This window comes from Ceratotherium simum, chromosome 4, assembly GCF_057802395.1.
Source record: "Ceratotherium simum simum isolate JZ-2026a chromosome 4, ASM5780239v1, whole genome shotgun sequence".
Taxonomy (NCBI): Eukaryota; Metazoa; Chordata; class Mammalia; order Perissodactyla; family Rhinocerotidae; genus Ceratotherium; species Ceratotherium simum.
The window spans coordinates 41995222-42016899 of NC_141903.1; the positions used below are offsets into that span (position 1 = coordinate 41995222).

Below are 21678 nucleotides of genomic sequence, written 5' to 3' on the forward strand. Positions count from 1 at the left end.
TGAACTAGGCAGAGTCTATCCTTCAGTTGTAGGATGTAGAATAGACCAGGACAGGACCAGGCACAGAGGAAAGACCCCTCACCTAGCCAGGGCTTCCTTTACGACTGCATGAGCCCTCCCAATTCTGAGTCCTATCTCACACAGCTCTCCTCATGGCAATCTCACATGAGGCCTAGAAGCCTCCCCAATGGCACTGCTGAAAAGGTACCTGGTCATGTGGGCCATCCTTTTCTGGAACATCTACTGATTCAGCTCGTCAAAAATGCTTTGCTGGGATTTACACCTTGAAAGCTGAACCATTGAGATGGTTTTCCAAGTGTTTCCAGCTTTCTCTTCCCCAAGCATTCGCAGAGTCTTAACAGAATAGTAGACCGGTATATTTTAAATTTTAAAGTGCATGTAGAAAAAACAACGTACGTGGTGGGTAAAGGGCCTGCTAACTAGTGATAAGAAAAGCATCTTAAGTGCTCTCTCTCCTTCCATTGATTCAGTATGCCAAACCTAACAGTCTACCTGATCTTCGAAGGAGGTAAACCCAGACACAGCTAATGAAAAAGGCCCCAAACACAGCTCTCAGTATTCTTTTTTTCTGCTTGTTGTGCTTAAACCTGGCAAATCCCACTGAGGAGTTAGAAGTAAATATTCCCCCTATTTTCCCTCCCCGGCCTTACAGCATGTGCCAAAACTGCCGTGATGAGGTCAGGATTAGCCAGGCACCTGCCCATGGATACTGGATAAATCTGGAAAGCATTCTGTCTTTCACATCTTCTGAGGTCTTCCCTTCCCTGACCCCCAGAAATTTACTCCCTCCTTTATCCTCCTGCAAGTGTTGCTCCTACCTCAACATGGCCATTTTTCCATTTTGCCTCCTAGCCTGCTGCTTGAGAGAGCACCTCCTTCATTTCTACACTTATGGCACCTGCTTCAAATAGCCGTATCCAGCTCACAGAGGACAAGGGCATTGAGGGTCATGTCCCAGGGCTGCTCCAGCCAGAGGCAACGGAGAACCACCCAGGGAAGGAAGGCACTAGCAACTCCACGCCTGCCATGGTCTCCAAATAACTGGTGGGAACTAAGCACATTTGCACACAGGACAGATGGCCCAGGATGCTGCTCAGCCTCCTTCCTTCCCAAGCTGATCCCTCATCTCAACTAGGCCAAGCTTCATGACCAAGTACTTTCCACCTGCGGCCTCACCGCACACCCCCAAAACCCAGCCCCCATCCTTCTAAAGTGCCCCCACAGCATCTAACTTTGCTGGCCACTGCCACCTCTCACTTCTTCAATTTCTCTCCTCCCTAACATGCCCCATGCATTATCATTCTTCTCTGGCAGCTCCTTGTTTCCTTCAAAGCTTCCACTTCCTCTTTCTGACATATCCAAACACAATCCTTCACTCCCTATACCAGGAACACACCCCATCCCCAATGCTGTGGCTCCAGGATCTCAACTCCATCTTGTACGACTTCCTAATCTCATCCAGGCACCCACCATCTCCACTGACGTCTGCAGACTTGAAGCTCCACGTGTCTGTCACGTCTTTTATTCCAGGTTTGAAACTTGGGAGTCATTCTTTTTAAAATACACTTCTAATTTTTTTAACGCTATGAAATTCTAAAATGTATATTATAGACATCTTAGAAAATACAAACCAGCAAAAATTTACAAAGAGAAATCACCCACAATCCCACCTGGGAGGAAATCATTTCATTTTGAAATATCCATCCGGTTTTGGGTTTTATGCAAACACATTTCATGTTCTTTCCGAATATGGGAAGCTGTGCATATTGTTTTATAACCTACGTTTCTCATGTAAAAATATAATCTTTCTGTTAAAGTCACTTAAAGAAATATGACTGAAATAGATCAAGTGTACAAAGGTGTATTATCAAAACCCAGATCAATAAAACATCAAGCCCCTGAAGCCGACCTCGCGTTGTCATTACCCCACAAAGGTTAACTACTTTCCCAACTTCTAACAGCATAGTTTTTGTCTTGAAGTCAAAATCTCCCCTCTTCCTCCTTCGATACCAAAATCTACCATTTCCCCCTGCATTTGGTTCATCTCCTCAAACGTGGGTTATTTTAAAGGTCTCACTACCTCCAACTGCCCCCTGGCCCAAGTCATCCTGCACATCACATGAGCACCCCTAAAACATCATCACTCTCAGGCTAAAAGATCTAAATAGCCCCCAGTGCTCTACACCAGAACCCAAATCTATCAGCCCTATCACCTCTGGCAACCCCCCTACAAAAACCAATTGAGATGCTTGAAAAGCATCTCCAAGGCCACTGATCTAATGTCTCTGCATGAATCCTCACCAACCCCATGGGAGCTCTGAAAGGAAGTTCTCCACATTGAGCTGAAGCTGTCCCATTGCAAAACCTTCACACCAGCCCCGGCTTTGCCTCCAACACCCTCTTCTCAGTGACATGAAAGGACTCTGGTACCTATGTTGGGTAAACAGGGATGTTAACTCTCTTTCCCAGTGACCCCAACACCCTTGTAAAATGGCTATGCTCTGGATAACTAACTAGCCGGTCCCAGGCTTCCCACTCACCTTACCAGGTACCCACTCCTCTCCCAAGGACAGTCCCTGAAGAAAACCGACCTTACTACAGACAGGTTTCTTGAAGGGGGCTGGCACAGGCTCTGTTGGTAGGCCCTGGCAGGTCAGCTCCTCCTAACACAACCAGAGCACCAGGACTGTTAAACGGCAGGACCCCACAGAGCAAGGCCCCAGACCTCTTCCCATCTAGGCCCCACGTCTTGTACACTTAAGGTCTCTTCTGATGACTTCGTCCACTTTCACCAACACTCATCACCACTCTACATATACAGCAACACACTTAGGCGCACACATTCACACCACACATCCAATGGTGGCAACAGTTACTAGCACGCTCTGGGCCATGCCCTGTTCTACAAAGGGGCTGGCACCAGTCCTGGCACTAGCCCTTTAGAGAGCCATAACCCACCTTCTGCTATTCTGAAAACCCTCCAAGTAAGTCCCAAGGTAAGGAGTCCTACATCAGAAAACTGGGCCAAGACTCAACATGGGAGAACAAGTACAGAAAGAGAGCAACTGCTTGCCACCCAGTGTGCTGTGCCTCAACTGTTCTTCAGGCCGGAGGTCTCCGACAGAAGTTAACAACTGGAATTTAGCTAAGAGGACTCTTAACCTCTGGAGAAAAGCTTTTATTGAAAACACACAAACGCGTGCACACGCATGCACACACACACACACCCTTCATTAAGAAATTAAGGAAACCATTCCGTTGAGTGTAAGACAGGTTTCTTTTATTAATTTTTCCTAAACTTGTCTCATGTTTACTGAATGTTTTTCTTAGTCAAAGAACGTGACCTGGAGCTTTAACAAACCAATTTGGATAATACAACCTGGATAAATGCTTGTCTGCAGACAAGTCATCAATTATCACACACTCTCTGGCCTGGCCTCCATGTAAATCCAATTGGTCTTAAAGGCTGTCTAAACAGAGAGCAAGCAGACCACATCATCTTATTTCTATTTTAAAGTTTAAACTTCAAATTCACCCCCATCCCAACACCCACACCCTCCCCCACACACAAAAAAATTTTATTTTAGAAGAAATGGCCATTAAGGACTGAGTCAGTTGCATAAGAATTGGCTTAATCCTGCAACCAGCACTCCAAAGTAGCTGTTGGCCTCACAGCAGGCCAGCTGGAACTCTTGAAACATGACAGGTAGAGAATGGATAGAGGATGCTCTAAAAACATGGCCAAGTCCTGGTGCTGCAAGGCTTCCATGCATGCTTACACACCAACATAAATATACTTCCACCTTCCTCCTCTCTAAGCAATTTTTCTCTGTAGCACTTTAGAGCTTGTAACACTCCAAAATTTTTTAATGCAGAAATGGACAGAAACTTATTCTAGGCATGGAAGGTATAATCTAATCTTATTTCTAACAACATAGGCCAAAATTAACAGAGAGGCACTCTGTTATACAGAACAACAATTATTACAAAGATCCAAAATGTAACCAACAAAGCTATAATAGTTTCTAAGGCAGGTACCAGCTCTGGCCTCTAATACAGGCTTCCCTTTGGAGTTTCCAAAACGCCTCACTCCTATCAACACTGCCCCAAAGGGCAGTCAGTCACAGGGAATGCTTTGGTGCTCCAGACACTGGCTGCACAGTAAGAATAAGGTGCTGCTGAAGTCGGGCACCACACTTCTTTAACACTAATTTCAAACTCATCCAGTACAATCCATTGTATCTTAGTTTTTTTGTATGATCTGTCAGCTGTTTAACACATACAAATTGGCAGATTCATGACAGATATTAACACTTAACACACAACTGATTGTGAATGAGCTAAAAAGAACTTGTCCTAGAGGACTTCCAGAAGTCCTCTTGTCCTAGGACTTCAAGCTATACCTCAAATTTACACAGAGCATCTCTCACCTGAATAAGCAGGCCAGGATACAAATCTTTACACCATAATTAACAAGAATCAATTTCTCAAATTTATCATGCCTATATCCGACAACACACCTACCCAATTCTAACCTTCTGAAGAGAAAATTATTTAGATTTTGATGCTTGGGGTAGCAAACACATTTTCAGGAACATACTTTCTCAGGAAGAGCTTCCAGGTCTAAAATCCTCAGTTAACAACTTGCTCCAGGTGAAGAGGTCTATTTTCTCAAGAGTAGCACATGGCATTTGTACTGGGAGCTCCTTTATTGGGGGAAGCGGGGAAGACAGGGTGGGAGAGGAAGAGGAGTGGGAGTGAAGTGTGAAGAAGCTCAGAGCACACCTCCTTGTTCTGCTATGTTAACCCATGCCATGCCAGGCTCTACCCCTCAGAAACAGAGGGAGACCTGACCCCCATCCCCACACCAGGCGGGGAGCCTTTGTGGCAATCTCCACAACAGCTTTTTGAAACACAATTAGAGTTCCTGCCATCTATGTTATAATGAAAAGTCTGCTTGATAGCTAGTTATAGCTTTTGCTATAGCTCAACTTTCCAAAACAAACTTAACTTTGTATAAGCATGATTAAACACAAAAGGAGTGAAGCATAAGCTCAGTAAGTTCTAACTGGGCTTCTAAATAGTACCATTATGAAAAAGATACAATGCACTTAATTTCTGTACCGAACTATTTAGAAGTCAAAATGCTCCATACATTACCTACATCCCCTCCCCCGAAATCCCCTAAAAACTGACTAAGAAATCTCCAGTATTTGATTGCTCTAGTTGATATTTAGAACAAAGTTGACAACTTAAAGCTTTATAATAGTCTGTTTTAATATAAACAATTGTTGGAATCAATCAATGTCCATTTCAGGAAGCTTCTTGTCTGAATCCGAAGGCACAGCTGTGTCTGTACCCTGCTCGGCAGCCTGAGGGCCTGGGTTGTCTCCTTGTCCATCCACTGGTCCATTCTGCTCTGCATTTTTTTGTTCCTCTTTTGGAGGTTCCACTTTGGGTTTGGGCTTTGAAATTATAGGGCTACAGATACTCATCAGCTCCTGGAATGGTGAGAGAAAACTGCAGTTTCTTATAAAAATAACAAATTTTATATGTCATTCTAAACCCAAGTCCACAGTCTCTCACTCAATCCCCACGCCAGAAGCTAAAATGCAATAACGAAGTTCCCTCCTAAATGTCACTTTAAGGACTATTAATAATAACAAAGCTGACCAAAAAAAACACTATTAAATATTTAAAGCCATAAATTACCTTAATTTTAGCTTCAATCTCTTTTGCCTTGACAACTGGATCCATGGTCAGACTCTGCTTGTTCTGCAGATTCAGCTTGTTATTCATCCACTCCATGGCTTCATTCGTGCTTTTTTCCACCTTCACCACATCAGCAGCATCCAAATGGTCATACTGGTCCTCCTGCAACCAGTAATCAACCAGACAAGTGTCAAAAATACCATACTCAAATATACTCAAATAGTGTCTAGTTCTTCACTGTCTTTCAAAAAGTTACAATCTTTCCAAAAATGAAGCACATTTAGCCTCACAATCTAAACATTCAATTCCTTAAAAATTCTTCAAGGAGAAGTAATTCCAATTTTTAAAACACTCAGGAAATAGATTGAAAGGCCAAAAACATACATAAGGGGAAATTAAAAGGCTTCAAGAGTATAAATAGCACATGCTTTACATAAAATCTTTTGAAGATAATATCACAATGCAAAAAAATTACATGTCATTAGATATGAGAGCTGAGGTTTAGGACTGCTAGTTAGGAACCAAAATAATAATGAACACAATTTTCTAAAGGAGTCGTTTCAGAAGAAAAAAATTTTTTTAAAAGAAACAAGCTCAATTTATCACTCAAAGGTTCTTACACTGATAATACATCAAGAACCTGGAGTATTCTGGAGCGGTTAGGAACCCAAACTCTGGAGTCAGACCTCAGGCTGAATCCCAGCTCCCCAAACAGTATCCTTGGGTGTTGCTTAAGAACAATGAGGCTTAAAAAAGTTAGAAGTTATCTATAAATGTTGATATTACCACCTACTTCATAAAGGTACTGTGTGGATTTAATAATATATTTATGGAGTAAATATCACATTCAAAAATTGGTAAGAAGTTTACTGTTGAAACAGTCCTACATCTGCATAACAAACCAAATTATCCACCTAATGTGTTTTCAGAAAGACAAGGATAGAGCAAGTTAAGTCACTGAGGAAGCATTTCACACCAAGAAAAGGAAATGGAACAATACTGCTCAATTGCAGATTCCACCTATTAAAGAGAAGCAGCAAATACCAGGGCTCTTAATAAGATTCTATAAAATATTATACATTACATTAACATCCAAAAAGAAAACAATACTTAAACAATAGTTAAAGAGAAGAAGAGAAAAACATATATAAACGCCTCAAAACTTAACTCTACCAAAACAAGAGTAAGGAAGGGTAGGGAGGAGGTAGGAATAAGATACCTTGTTTTTGAAAGAGCTGATTACTTTCATATACTGTTGGATTTGTTTCCCTAGTTCTTCAAATAATTTTGGTCTTTCTTCAGATTCCTGGAATCGTATCTTAATAGGCTGACCTAGATTCTTAACAGGAGAGAGAATATACAATTGTTCATAGGGAAGCTTAAACTATCAAAGCAGTACTGTTTCTACTATCACTAAGACTAATTATGAACTAAAGTACATGTAACCTCCATGTGCTACATATAAGAAATTAAATATTCTTCCCTAGCCCACTGAAATATATCCTCAGGCTAGACATGAGAATATACCTCAATACTGCTCCATGTGGAGCCACTTCAACCTGTCACTTGAGCCCTAATTCTCAAAACACAGTGAGGAGACAACCAAAAAGGAGATGCCTCCTGATAGTGCACAGGGTCGGACCCTCTTAATACATACTGAAATATTTTTGGATTTAATATAACATGAGGGATTTGCTTCAAGTAACTGGGAGTGAGAGTAATGAAACAAAACTGGCCGTAAGTTGACAACAGTTGAAACTATTACTCTCTCTACTTTCATGTGTTTGACATCTCCCATAACAAAAAGTAAAACTAAAAACTCAATGGGAAGGATCTCACAGGAGGCTCCTGTAATTTCTGCCCAAATGAGGGGAAATTGCAAGCACTGTCCCTGAGCAATCCCACTCCAGAGGTTAGTCACAATGGCCCATTTGACAAGAAACTAATCTCCAGAAATGTGACAAGTTCTTCTCGTGTATTTGCATCTTTTTCCAAACAAAAGGCCGCAACTTTAGACAAGTACCTCATACTTCTAACCCTAAGGTTTAACGATCAGATTCTTTAAATCCAAAACCAGATGCTCTACTTTATTGAGAATCAAAGCTATATACAGAGCCCTGCACTGCAGGTGCCTTTAGGACAGGGACACACCTTGCTAGTCTTTGAATGTCTTGACACCGAGAATGTACTCAATCTCCCATTCAGTGCAACATTTTAAGTCTAATCTCAATTTTCAGAAAAGTTCTCTTGTTACTCTGAGGTTCTAAAAATGAGAAAGACAATGAACCTAAGTGATAAAGCGTATAGTTCTTCAATCACTTTCAGCCTGTCTTCATTACTCGACATGAGAATTCCTCTCTATTTTGAAACACTCTCCTGGGCAACTACAGCATGAGTTGGCACTTCTGCTTTCAGGAGTCACTTACTTTTAATTCAGCCAATTTATCAACATAAATTTGCTTTGGCTGGTCTTCTCCATCCTCATACAACCAATTTTCAGTATCTTCTAGTTTCAAGGTAAAACTGTTACGATCCTAAAGATGAAGAAAACGGTGTAATTAGGTCAATCAAAAATCAACTGATTTACCAGTGGAGTCACAGTCACAGACTGCAACATATCTGGATTTGCTTTAAAATATGGGGGGAGTGGGGACACGAGAGATATAGAAAACAAGACTGGCAAAATGTTGTTTTGCTTGATAGGTACAGGGGGTGTTATTTTATTATTCTCTCTGCTGTAGGGGACGTCTGGGTATGCTTGGAAATTTCAGAATTAAAAATTGCATTTAAAAATAAGTGAGTTATAGGGGCCGGCCCCGTGGCATAGTGGTTAGGTGCGCGCGCTCCACCGCTGGCGGCCCGGGTTCGGATCCCGGGCGCGCACCAATGCACTGCTTGTCAGGCCACGCTGTGGCGGCATCCCATATAAAGTGGAGGAAGATGGGCACAGATGTTAGCCCAGGGCCAGTCTTCCTCAGCAAAAAGAGGAGGATTGGCATGGATGTTAGCTCAGGGCTGATTTTGCTCACAAAAAGATAAATAAATAAAAATAAATAAATAAAAATAAGTGAGTTATATAGTTAATAATACTGTATTGCGTATTTGAAAGTTGCTAAGAGTAGATCTTGTAAGTTCTCATCACAAGAAAAAAAAATTTTTGTAACTACGTATGGTGATGAATGTTTAACTAGACTTATTGTGGTGAGCATTTTGCAATGTATACAAATATTGAATCATTATGTTGTACACCTGAAACTAATATAATGTTATATGTCAATTATACCTCAATAAAAAAAATTTTAAATAAAGGAAACAGCAGGGGAAAATGAGATGATTCAAAGAAAAATACTAACTAAACAGTATTATGCAAAACTATCAAACGAGTGATGCCAAAAAAAAGTGATGCACAAAGACTAACCTTTGGGAAATGCTCCACTAATAAAGAAATACAAAATAAAACAATATAAAACGTTTCCCCAAAAAAGTACATTTGTAATCATTTTACTGTATACCTACAGGTGCAAACTTCCCTTCTAACGCATTTAAGGATGCTCCCAGAAGACAGATAATAGGTAGGCAACTGGCACGTACTTACATCTTCACTCACAAACTTCTCATATTCACCACTGAGCTTCTCTCTCATTTCATACACATATTCTTCCACTGCATTCTTAGCATCATTCCTCTCCTTCTCCAGTTTATCCTGCATGATCATCTTACCCTGAGAACAGCATAAATTAGTTAGACATTTGGAGAACTGAGACAATTTCCTCTTAAATATTAAGTAATATAATCGTAAAAGTAGAGAAGCCTTCTTCCCCAAATCCTTTTAGTTCTGCAAATCATCCAGAAAGGAGAGCTGGAAGCATTAGTCCTCAGTAAATTATGAAGATCAAGTGAGAGTTTTGTGGGTGTGCTTAGAAGAAAAAGAGCAAAAGAAATATCAAGAAGTAGAAACCAAAAGCGAAAACAAGGAAAATAATTTAAGACAAGAACTTTAAGAAACCATTATTAGCTCAGTGTCACAAGGTAGTATACTCAGCTGTATTATTACTGTAGAATACCAAGAAAAATCAAATTACTCATATACTATAAATGCTAAAGGTTCTATAAAACAAAACTATTCTAAAATCCAATGGATACATAAGAAATGTCACAGATAATTTAGTAATTGTGCTCCAGGGTCCCAAACCTCACATGACTCACCATAACAAGAGTTACATATTGACTAGCAATAGGGGAAGGAACTAATGACAAAATAGTGCTATCATTAATGCTATGTGATTTCTCCTGCCGATCAACTTCCATAACCCACCAGCTCAAACATCTCCATCTCTAATAAACAAATATACACAAACATGAACGATACCTCCCCTAAACCAAAGACATAATGTCAAAGATCTCATAACAGAGCTTCTAGCAATACAGACATAATATCACCACAGAAGTATTTTGACACTACATGGGATCTATCAAATTTGCCCTTGCAGGACCCAAAAATCTAAAATTATTTTCTCAAACTCCAAACAACCAAAACTGCATAAAGGTCACTAGACACAGGGTTTGAACACTATGGTCACACTGTCACATTAATTTGTTAGCTTAGTTGTTCTAAGAGACTTGAAATAACAACCTCATTTTCAATGTACAGGTTGAGCATCTCTCTGTCTATCTGCCATAATAGCTGACTCTCGATTGGCAAGTCCACAGTACTGGTCTTCACTTTTGCCTTCTTGGCTTGAGGTGGTTGGTCCATCTTTTTGTCTTTTGATCCAGCTTGAGAGGTCTAAAATAACAGAAATCATCAAGAACAAACACATATAGAGACTACCTTAAACTTCCAAATGGGTCACATTTCAAAAGCTGTTTTTGCTTTTGTATTAACTTAGTTTGTTTTCTGATGATCCAAACAACCTAGGACTATTTCTTTTAGTATCTGGAAAGTTAAGCTATATGAGTAGTCAAATCCATAGAGAGAGAAAATAATGATGGTTGCCAGAAGCTGGAGGGAGGCGAGATGTGGGAATGGAGAGTTGCTGTTTAATGGGTACAGAGTTTTGGTTTAGCAAGATGAAAAAATCCTGGAGCTTGGTTGTACCACTGAATACACTTAACACTACTGAACTGTAGACATATACATATACATTTATAAATACACACACACATATATATATATAAAACAACTTCCCATAATCCCACAATCAACATATAATCACTATTAAATCTTTAATTTTCTTCCACTCATCTAAACATACAGGTGTGCATATTAAATTAGTGGCGAGAGGATACGAAATTTTGATGGATGAGAAATTTATTATCAATATGATTTCCAAAATGTCTGTACCTATCTACATTCTCACAAGGAGTGAGAGAATCCATTCCACTGCACCCTGGCCACAAACAGGAATTCATTTACCGTTATCTCACGATTATTTTCTTTGGGTCAATAACCTTTTTTTTGCACACTTATAAACCATACTTATTTCTTCAAATTGCCTAGTCATGTTTCATCCACTGTTCTCTTAGGACTTTAGTGATTGTTTCCCCAAGTGATGGATTCTCTAGTTTTTTCTAATTCTAAATTATTTGTCCATACAAGTTTTTATTGTTGAATACATCCATCTCTTCCTTTGTGATTATGTTTTTATGCTTTAAAAGCCTCTCTCTGACACACATTAGAAAAATATTCACTCCAGTTGTCTGTTTTTTCCTTTTAACTTTCGAATTCTTCTGGAATTCAATTTGCTCTACGACATGAGGCAAGATTTCTTAGTCATTTCCCTACATCCTATCCAAGTAACTTATGTCAGTTGCTGAAATTTATGTATCTTTTCTATTTCATTTCCCTTACAAATAATACTATGAAAGGCACGTGTTCTCAAGCCACCTCATGGAAGAAGCCTAAGTAACAACCCCCCTGAAACTTCCCATAGCTCCACGGCATGGGGGGAAAGGGGAGGGGGGCACCTCTCCTTCCTCCTTTTTCTCCTTGACCATCTTCCAAACACATAGAATAAGAACTTCTCTCTCCCACTGCTGCCACCAACCCAGCCAAGAACATAAAGGGTTTTCCACCTTGGAAAAGGACTGTAGTAGACTAAAGCATCTGTAAGCATGATTTCCTCTGTTCATTATTTTGTTTTTTACAATTACTTGCACAGTTAAAGGAAAGTAGTTAAAGTTTGTTAACTGATATGAAAATGGATAACAGACTCAAAAGCCCCCTAAAGGCTCTGCCAAACTTTTTTAAATGCCACAATCAGAAATCTCACCTTAGAAGGTGAGATTATATATTGCAATATCATAAATAATTTGAAAGAAAAGGCGTTTTCAATGCTGACAACAAATTTAAACATGAAAACTCGAAAGTTAAGAATTAAAGAACAGGTTATAAAGGATTCAAAAATGTTATGTATTCATTTAAATAAATGCTTGGGATAAATATATTATTTACAAAATATATTTCAAAACATTATTATTTAAAACAATACCTTTTGACAAAAAGACAAGTTTCAGAGAGTTGACAAAATCTGAAAAAATTTTATCTCATTGTTTACCGATAGAGAATAAATTATGAGTAGGATGACTATTAGTAACAGCCATTCAGAAACTAGCATGAATCAATCACTAGCCTAGTAAAACTAGGGCTTCTGAGTGCTTTCTTCCCACATACCAACTAGACTACAGTTCAAAGACCATCCTGCCAAATGTACTTTCCAAGAACACTACAAAATCTTGCTTAAAAGCTGTTCAAAAAAATGAAGAATTCCTGATATAACTACCTTCCAAGACATGGTATCTCAGCCAAAACCATGTATGTGAAGAGACTGCAAATCATACTCTAAAACACAACTTATACCTCCATTTCTTCAGACTCTGCCTTATTTTCTGCTGGCGTCTGCTGTTGTTGCTCTTCAACATGTGGTTCCTCCTGGTCCACTTGCATCTTCTGAAAAACAAGTCACATCAAATTCTGAAACTAGGCAATACTCAGCAAATCTTCATGACACACTGACAAAATTCCATGGCATGGAATTCCTGCTCAATTACCAGTAATCAGAAGACCTAGACTCAAATTCCAGCTATGAGACATATTACTTAGAACATGGACATTTTCCTCTCTGGGTCTCAGCTAATACATCTGTACCATGGAGTTAACACTTGTCCTGCCCTACCCTTATATAAATAGCAGTGGCTGTGGAACTGCTCTGTAAACCAAAGTAGTACTCAGAGTGCAACAGTGTGGCAATATTTAACACAATATAATCTGAAGAAAGCTTGAGTTTCTCCAAGCTCCCTCATGAGTAAATTTCTCTCCAAAGTCTTAACTTTTTCAAGCAGTTTTTAAGTCAGCCTTTTCATCCTCAAAAGGAGAGGTGAACACCTTGAGAACTCTGTTGAAAGACCAAAGCCTAACAATAATGATAAAGAAGGGAGAAGTCTGTGGAGACCCTGGATCACCTTGGGTCTCCAAGGTGGCTTGTAAAACTACTGATATCTGGGCCCTAGCCCAGACCAACTTCTAACAAGATCTGAGGATGAGACCCAAACATCTGTAGTTTCACAAAGCCTCGATTTTGATGTACAATAAGGACGAGATCCAGTGCATGATTCTAACAAATGAGTGTAAAATCTATTATTCTTGTGAAAATAATCAACTGAGACTCATAGCCTTCTTCAGTAATCAGAAAGAATCAAGGATAACTCAAGTTAAGAAGTACATGGTCTGAAGGAGGAAGCCAACTATGTTCCATTTCTATATAAATTCTGTGTAAAGACTTTGCTGCTAGTTCATCCATGCTGGGGGAAGGAGATAAATGCAAACAACTCTCAGCAGCTCTGTCACAATGTTCCTCCTCCCTGGTCACTCAGTCAGTCTATTTGTTAGAATTTCTAGACAAGTCACTTCTGGGCCATCATAAACGGTATAAAATGTCCAGATTACCTCTTCCTCCTTCGCATTCTGATCTGTTTCCATTGGTTCCTCATTTTCCTCAAACTTGTGCACTTCCACTAGAGATGCACTGGACACACTGAAAATGCCATGGATATTTACTCGAACCTTGACTTTCACTTTTGAACTGGAGCCATCAGACTGAGGAGTGACTTTCTGAACTGAAAACTGAGCTAGGGACATATAAGAAAGAAAAAAGAACACATAACCTGAGAGGACAGATTCAAACTTAAATATATGTCCATATTGCCAGGTTATGCCCATTTCTCAACGATAGGTCAGTAACACGATACTTCACATAAGCAAAGTGGGTACTCTTAGAATTTATTAAATCATCAGATTTCTGCTTCCTCTTTCACATATAGTTAAATTGTTATTATCTTATCCCAACTAAGGACTCAAACACCTCCTAACCCTCCAAATGTTTCCTTCCCTCCAGCCCCTTATTCCAATTCAACTTTATATGCTACTGCCAGATAAATTCCTAAAACAGATTTGTCACATTCTCCTCTACTGAAAAAAAAACCCCAATGATCCCATAATGCTTCTATAATTTATAAGAAACTGCCATTTCTAAATTCAGTTACTATACCAGGATTTTACTAAAATTTTTTAATTCACAAAACTCTGCAAAGTATAAATTATCTTCATTCCTGTTTTACAAAGGAGGAAAACAGAGTAGGTTAACTTTCCACAGCTTCTAAGTGCCATTCAGGATATTCCTAATACTTTAGCCATGTATTCCAGGTCTGTAATTATCGTGTAACTCTAGTTTCTCTCTCAACTGGTATTATTTCCAAATTATAAGATTTTCTCAGAGTCTGTGAGGACACGGCTCCTTAACCTATGAGACTGATATCACAATTTCCTAACGATTTTCTGAGTGCATCTTATAACTCTATGATAGGATCAGAATTGAATTTTTTTAACTCCTTTCAGTATCTAGCACCACATTATGCACAAGGTATACTCACAATGTGCATTAACCAAGAAATACTGCCCACACAATAGGAGATCCAATTAAATAATGACCATCCTGCTGTAGTTCAAAATCTGTTAACAAGACTGGAAGAGGTATTTTTTTGTGATCTAAAATACCCAGATTTCAGAATACTGTACTTGCTCTACTACCCCAGTTCTTCCACGTACACATAATTTTTTTTTAATTCCCAGCTCTTTACTTACCTATAGCAGGATCTGGATAGGGCAAATCTGGAGGAGAGCAATAATAGGCCTCAAGAGTGAAAGGTTCCTTTCTATAAAATGTGAGTACTCTAGAGAAAGGAGCAGCATGATTTTTGGAAAAGACTTCACAGTCACTGAATGGAGGAAGAAGACAAAAACACACAAATTTAGGATATTCCCAACACTTTTACTCATGTTCTAGGTTTGTCATTATCATACAGCTCTAGTTACTCCTCTCAACTGGCATCATTTCCAGATTCTAAGAGTGACTGAGAAAAGAAAATATATACATATATAAATATATATAAATACACATTCATACACATATATATAAAGTCAGTTTTTAAAAAAGCAATCAGTACATAAAAGGCACCAATTATTTCATTAGGATCAAGTTGAGGAAATTAAATAGGGACACAAATTTATTCTTACGACTAAGTAATCACTTTGCTTCATGCACTATACCAAAATGTTACAGATTTCTGTTAAGTTGAAATGGAGAATAGTATTTTACTCAGACTTAACACTGAGTTAACTTGAAGTGTAAAAATGATTAATAAATGTTATTACCTTGACCCTTCTTCAGCTGGAGAATTCCATCTCAGAAATATTGGATATGGTACTACATCAGTGATAGAAAATTCTCTGACTTTGAAAGCAGGCGATAAGATTGCACACTAGAATAGTAATTTTTAAAAATTCCATTTGACAATATGAAGTGATATCATGAGATCTATAAATAATGACTTTAGAAGACCATCATCAATGGTTTTTAAATATTTACATTAATAACAATGGTGTCTGAATGAGCGGTTTTACAAACTTCTACCATTTGTCAAATTACCTATATAATCTAGCTATTCTTTATCATTTTTTTATTAACCCCAATCTTTATTTAATTGAGGCACAACACTACTTCAAATGTAGACAATAGATAATATGCCAAACTTTAGTAGTATTTCAGGCTTACCTACGTTTCTAGTAAATTAATTCATCTTATTACATGTTATGGAGTATAATTCCATTTATGAAGCCCACCTCTGATAACCATTTTAAAACAAAAGTTTCAAAATGTGACCCTTGAGATTACCTGAGGTAACTTTAGATTATTAGTTAGATACATAAAACCATTGCCGTCTTATTACAATGACCTTTAAATGGCTACCTGTGAAAGAAAGAAAACTCACCTGCAGTGCACAGCCTCGAGTGACAGCTTCATCGGCATTTAGCGTCGTACTAAGTTCTTTACCAAAAAATTTGCTGATCTTCTCTTTCACTGCAGGGATTCGTGTCGCACCACCAACTATCTCCACTGCGTGAATATCTTCTTTCTTTAACTCTATTTTAAAATGATTAATATAGACATTTAGAGTAAAATAATCTTTAAATTAGTATTTTACAATGAAATAAAACAGCAATATAACATCTTATCACAACAAAATAACTCACAGATGTATAACAAAACCCCACCACTCCTTTCACCCCCTCCACAACATGCACATGTGTGCACAGGTGTGCAGCATGTGGAAACAAGTAGGTATGTTTTGATGCTCAAAATAATGGGAGCAAGGAGGCACAAAAATATTGGGACTTAAGAGGTGAGGGACAAGAATGTCCTGCAGTTTGCAATCTCTGAAATAGTCCCACTCAAAGAACTGTTAAAACATAAATAGCTAAGCTAGCCATAAGGAAAACAAGAGGGCCTCAAAATAATGGGTTATCCCCACCATAGCATGAAAAAGAGGTATTCAGACGCACATCTAGCCACTCCAGCACTCCACATTATAACACAGGTATAGTATCCTCACATCAGAAGGAAAGAAGTTACACACCAAGGCTCTGCTGTCACTCATAAAACACCTCTTAATTTTTAATACCTTGTTTTCTGGTCACATTTTATGCAACAAACACAATTTGCTGAAAAGGGCTATTTAAAGAAATGGGCTATCCAAGTATGGAAAGAACATGCTAGTTTGCCATAATTGTTCTTATTTAAGACCTGAGCCTGTGTCAAGGTGACAATACATCTCAACACTCTGAAACAGTCAGGAACTAACACAACAGTAGATCCTAGGTAAACGTCTGTTGAAGGTTTGGGGAAAATTAGTAATGTATTCCTAAATCAAACTTCCACCTTTTAGCCAGAGATAAAAATTAAAGCATCCTATTAAAGTAAGTATGTGGTTATCATATCCTCCCTTTGCTCTATTTCTCATTCAGTAAAGGATTCACTGACAGAAAGAAAGCCTGAAAGACTACAGCAGCATTGCAAAAGACAATTTCTACCATCATGTAATAAGTGAATTAATATCCATCTTTGAGTCTGAATTAGGTTTCTTGGGAAAACCTATTAGATTTCACTGCACATATTATCAAAAGATTACTTGGGGTGCGGGTTGGTACTCCAGGGGGAAGACACAGATAAAAAGAAGCTTAATATAGCACTGAAGTAATTCATATGACGAAAATTTGTCTAACTGAAAAAAGTTATCAACAACATTTTCCAAAGAGCCTGAGATACATAAACAATTCAAACACAAAAACACTTACTGGCTTGTTCCAAAACACTACGAAGTGGTGGCTCCACTCTAGCTAAGAGATCATCACACATCTCCAGAAATTTGCCTCTATGAAAAAAGCAACAATAGGTTAAATCATATTCCACTTTTATGTGAAATAAATGGCTATAATCAAAAAGACAGACAGTAACAAGTATTGCCAAGGCTGTAGAGAAACTGGATCCCTCATACATTCCTGGTGGGAATGTAAAATGGTGTAGCCACTCTGGAAAAGAGTTTGGCAATTCCTCAAAATGTTAAATGTAGCGTTACCATATAAGCCAGCAATTCCACTCTAGGTATATATCCAAGAGAAATGAAAACATGATCACACAAAAACTTGCACATGAATATTCACAGCAGCATTATTCAGAACAGCCAAAAAAGTAGAAAAACCCCTAATGTCCATCAAGTGTATTCAGCAATAAAAAGGAATGAATACAATAAAATACAAAAAGGAATGATACACATTAGAACGTGGTTGAACTCTGAAAACATTATGCTACGTGAAAGAAGCCAATCGAAAAAGAACACATATTGTATGACTCCATTTATATGAAATGTTCAGAAGAGATATATCCAGAGAGACAGAAAGTAGACTAATGGCTGCCTAGGGCTAGGGGAGGAAGAAGAAATGGGAAAGACAGCTAATGGGTACAGTTTCTTTTTTTTTTAATTAATACACTTTATTTTTTAGGTCAGTTTTAGCTTTACAGAGAAATAAATGCAAACTACAGAGAATTCCCTTACACCCCTCACCACCTCCCCAGTTCCCCTATTAACATCTTGCATCAGTGTGGTACACTGCTGCCAACTGATGAGCCAACATTGATACATACGATAGTACAAATTATGGTTTTACAGCTTTTGACAAATACATAATAAGTATCCACCATTACAGTATCATACAGAATAGTTTCACTGCCCTAAAAATCCTGTGCTCCACCTAATCAATCCCTCCCTCCCTCTGAACCCCTGCCAACCACTGATCTTTTTACTGTCTCCATAGTTTTGCCTTTTTTGGGTATCATATAGTTGGAATCATACGGTAAGTAGTCTTTTCAGATTGGCTTCTTTTGCTTAGAATAATGCATTTAAGGTTCCTCCACATCTTCTCACAGCTTGACAGTTTCTTTACGAGGCGATGAAAATATTCTAAAACTGGGTTGGGGTGACAGCTGCACAATTCTGTGAATATACTAAAAACCCCTGAATTATACACCTTAAAAGTGTGACTTTTATGAATTACATCTCAATAAAAAGAAAAATAGTAGAGGTATATACTCACCAGAATGGTGAAAATTCAAGACTGCTAACACCAATATTGGTGAGGATATGTAGCAAATGAAACTCTTACATGTTGGTAGGAGTTTAAGATGACAGTTTTACTCCCAATAGCAAAAAACTGGAAAGAGCCAGTGTCGATCAATAGAGAAAAACAATAAACCTACAATGGCACACCAGTCAGCAATACACAAGAAGGAACAAATGATATATGCAACAACTATATGAATCTCAAGTTTTATGCTGAGTAAAAGAAGCCTTACACGAAAGATTACGTACTGTATGACTCCACTTATAAGAAGTTCTAGAACAGGTAATTTTAATCTATGGCCCCAAAAAATGAAAAATCACATTCAGTGGCTGACCCTGGGGATGGAAGCCTGAGGAAACTTTTCCAAGATGACGGTCTATTTCACGATAAGGGTACCAGTTATAACAATGTATGCATTTGTCAAAACTCAGCAAACGAAAACTTAAAACTTGAGTATGTCCTTATGTAAAAAATATATCAGGGGCCAGCCTGGTGGCACAGTGGTTAAGTTCACACGTTCCACTTTGGCGGCCCAGGGTTCGCCAGTTCGGATCCTGAGCACAGACCTACTCACTGCTCATCAAGCCATGCTGAGGCAGCGTCCCACATAGAAGAACTAGAAGAACGTACAACTAGAATATACCCCTATGTACTGAGGCTTTGGGGAGAAAAAAGAAAAAGAGGAAGACTGGCAACAGATGTTAGCTCAGGGCCAATTTTCCTAAAAAATATATATATGTCAAAAAGAAAAACCATAAAACACTGAACTCTGGTTAATATGCACACTTTAGTATTCTGGGAGAAGTGTACAGATAAATGGCTGCAATTTTTTGAGATGCATCAAAAAATAAAATTGATGGGTAGATAGAAGGATGGATAGATGAATAGATATGTCATAAAACAAGTATAGTTAATGTTATCAGTAGAACCGAAGTAGCAGGATAAAAATGTTCACTGTAAAATTTTCACTTTTGCTGCATATTTGAAAATATCCATAATAAAAACATGAAACGCAAAAGTGCCGAGAGGACTCTAGAAAAATGGCAGCAGCAGTACAGCTTTTTTTCTTTTTAAAAAGTTTTACTGAAATATAATTCACATACCACAGAATTCACCCATTTAAAGTGTACAATTCAAAGGCTTTTAGTATATTCATAATTATGCAACCATCACCACAATCAACTTTTAAACATTTAAAAAATTTTAAAACATCACCCTAAAAAAGAATATTTTCATCACCATTAACCATTATTCCCCCAATCCCCACTGTTTCCCCTAGCCTACGGCAACTACTCATTCTAGACATTTCATATACTTAGAATTATACAAAATGTAGTCCTTTGCAACTGATTTCTTTCATCTAGCATAAAGTTTTCAAGGTTCATCCACGTTATAGCATGTATCTGTACTACATTTTTTTAATTGCCAAATAATTTTCCATTGTATGGACATACCATATTTTGTTTATCCCTTTTATCAGTTGATGGGCATTTGGGTTGTTTCCATTTTTTGCCTATTATAAGCAATGCTGCTATGAACATTCATGTATGAATTTTTGTGTAGACATGTGTTTTCATTTCTCTTGGTTATATAGCTAGGAGTGGAATTGCTGAATCATATGGTAACTCTATGTGTTACCTTTTGAGGAACTGTCAGACTGTTTTCAAAATAGCTGCATCATTCTAGATTGCCACCAAGCAGTGTATGAGGATTTCTCCACATCCTCTCCAACATCTGTCTTTTTTTGACTATAGTAATTCTGGTGGGTGTGAAGTGGTATCTCATCGTGGTTTTGATTTGCATTTCCCCAACAGCTAATGATGTTGAGCTTCTCATGTCCCTATTGGCCATTTGTATATCTACTTTGGAGAACTGTCTATTCAGATCCTTTGCCCTTTTTTTAATTTGGTTATTTGTCATTTTATTATTAAATTGTAATAGTTCTTTATATATTCTAGATACAAACGGTATAGTTTTTTAATCTCTTCATATCCCATCAAATAAATATACAGAGCAACTACAATAGGTAAACCAAAAGCCCATTAACATCTACAACAAAAACAGTGTCCCCCACAAACCCCAAAATACAAATGGGTAGAAACCAACCACCAATAGTTACAATTCCTGCACAGTATCAGCATCTGTACAAAACAAAGCAGAAGGAAACAACAGGACATAAAATAGACTTGAAAACTCCAGAATAACCAAATCTCAGCAGGCCAATTTGAAAACAGCAGCTGAAACTAGGAGGGGCTGGCAAACTCCAAAACAAAAGAGTATATAAAAGGTCTTCAATACCGTGTATAAGAACCATGGCATGTTGAGGCTGTGTCCCACATACAGCAACTAGAAGGATGTGCAGCTATGACATACAACTATCTACTGGGGCTTTGGGGAAAAAAATAAATAAATAAAATTATAAAAAAAAAAAAAGAACCATGGCAAATGGGGCCCAATAAACTCTCTACAATAACTAACTTAAAGTTCCCTTCAAGGAAAAAGGGCCACAACGAGGAAAAACTGCTAAGAAAATCCAAATTGAAGAGAATAACAACAGTAGAAACAAAAGAAAACAGGATGGAGGGAAACAAATCAAAGTTAAGAAGCCACATTTTTTAAATATTTCATAAAAACTAAAGAAGGCACTCTGGAACATGGAAATTAGAAAACCTCTTCAATCATATTTTCCTTCTAAAAGTTCAGGAATACTTAATTCACATAAAAACGAGTAAAAGAATAGGCAAATCCATAGAGACAGGAAGTATACTGGTTATGGCGTAGGGATCAGGGAGAAATGGAGATGACTGCTAATGGATAAGGGGTTTCTTTCTCAGGTGATGAAAACATTCTAAAATCAGATTGTGTTCACTGTTGCATAACCTTGTAAATATATACTTAAAAAAACGCCAATGGATTGTACACTTTAAAAAGAC

At 38.1% G+C, this 21678-nt stretch overlaps 1 protein-coding gene across 1 annotated transcript in view; it reads right to left on the reverse strand.

Moving 5' to 3' along the window:
- Nucleotides 1–3279: 3279 nt before the first annotated feature.
- The window catches only part of HSPA4 (heat shock protein family A (Hsp70) member 4), a 46777-nt gene continuing 28378 nt past the window's right edge, over nt 3280–21678 (reverse strand). Inside the window, exons 8-19 of the mRNA XM_004420200.3 lie at nt 17423–17499; nt 16060–16211; nt 15443–15549; nt 14873–15006; nt 13679–13860; nt 12593–12682; nt 10367–10519; nt 9329–9454; nt 8160–8267; nt 6953–7072; nt 5734–5895; nt 3280–5522 (exon numbers count right to left, since the gene is read on the reverse strand). Coding sequence (XP_004420257.1) covers nt 5319–5522; nt 5734–5895; nt 6953–7072; nt 8160–8267; nt 9329–9454; nt 10367–10519; nt 12593–12682; nt 13679–13860; nt 14873–15006; nt 15443–15549; nt 16060–16211; nt 17423–17499 — 1615 coding nt within the window. The 3' untranslated portion in view covers nt 3280–5318. The remainder of the gene's footprint in view (nt 5523–5733; nt 5896–6952; nt 7073–8159; nt 8268–9328; nt 9455–10366; nt 10520–12592; nt 12683–13678; nt 13861–14872; nt 15007–15442; nt 15550–16059; nt 16212–17422; nt 17500–21678) is intronic.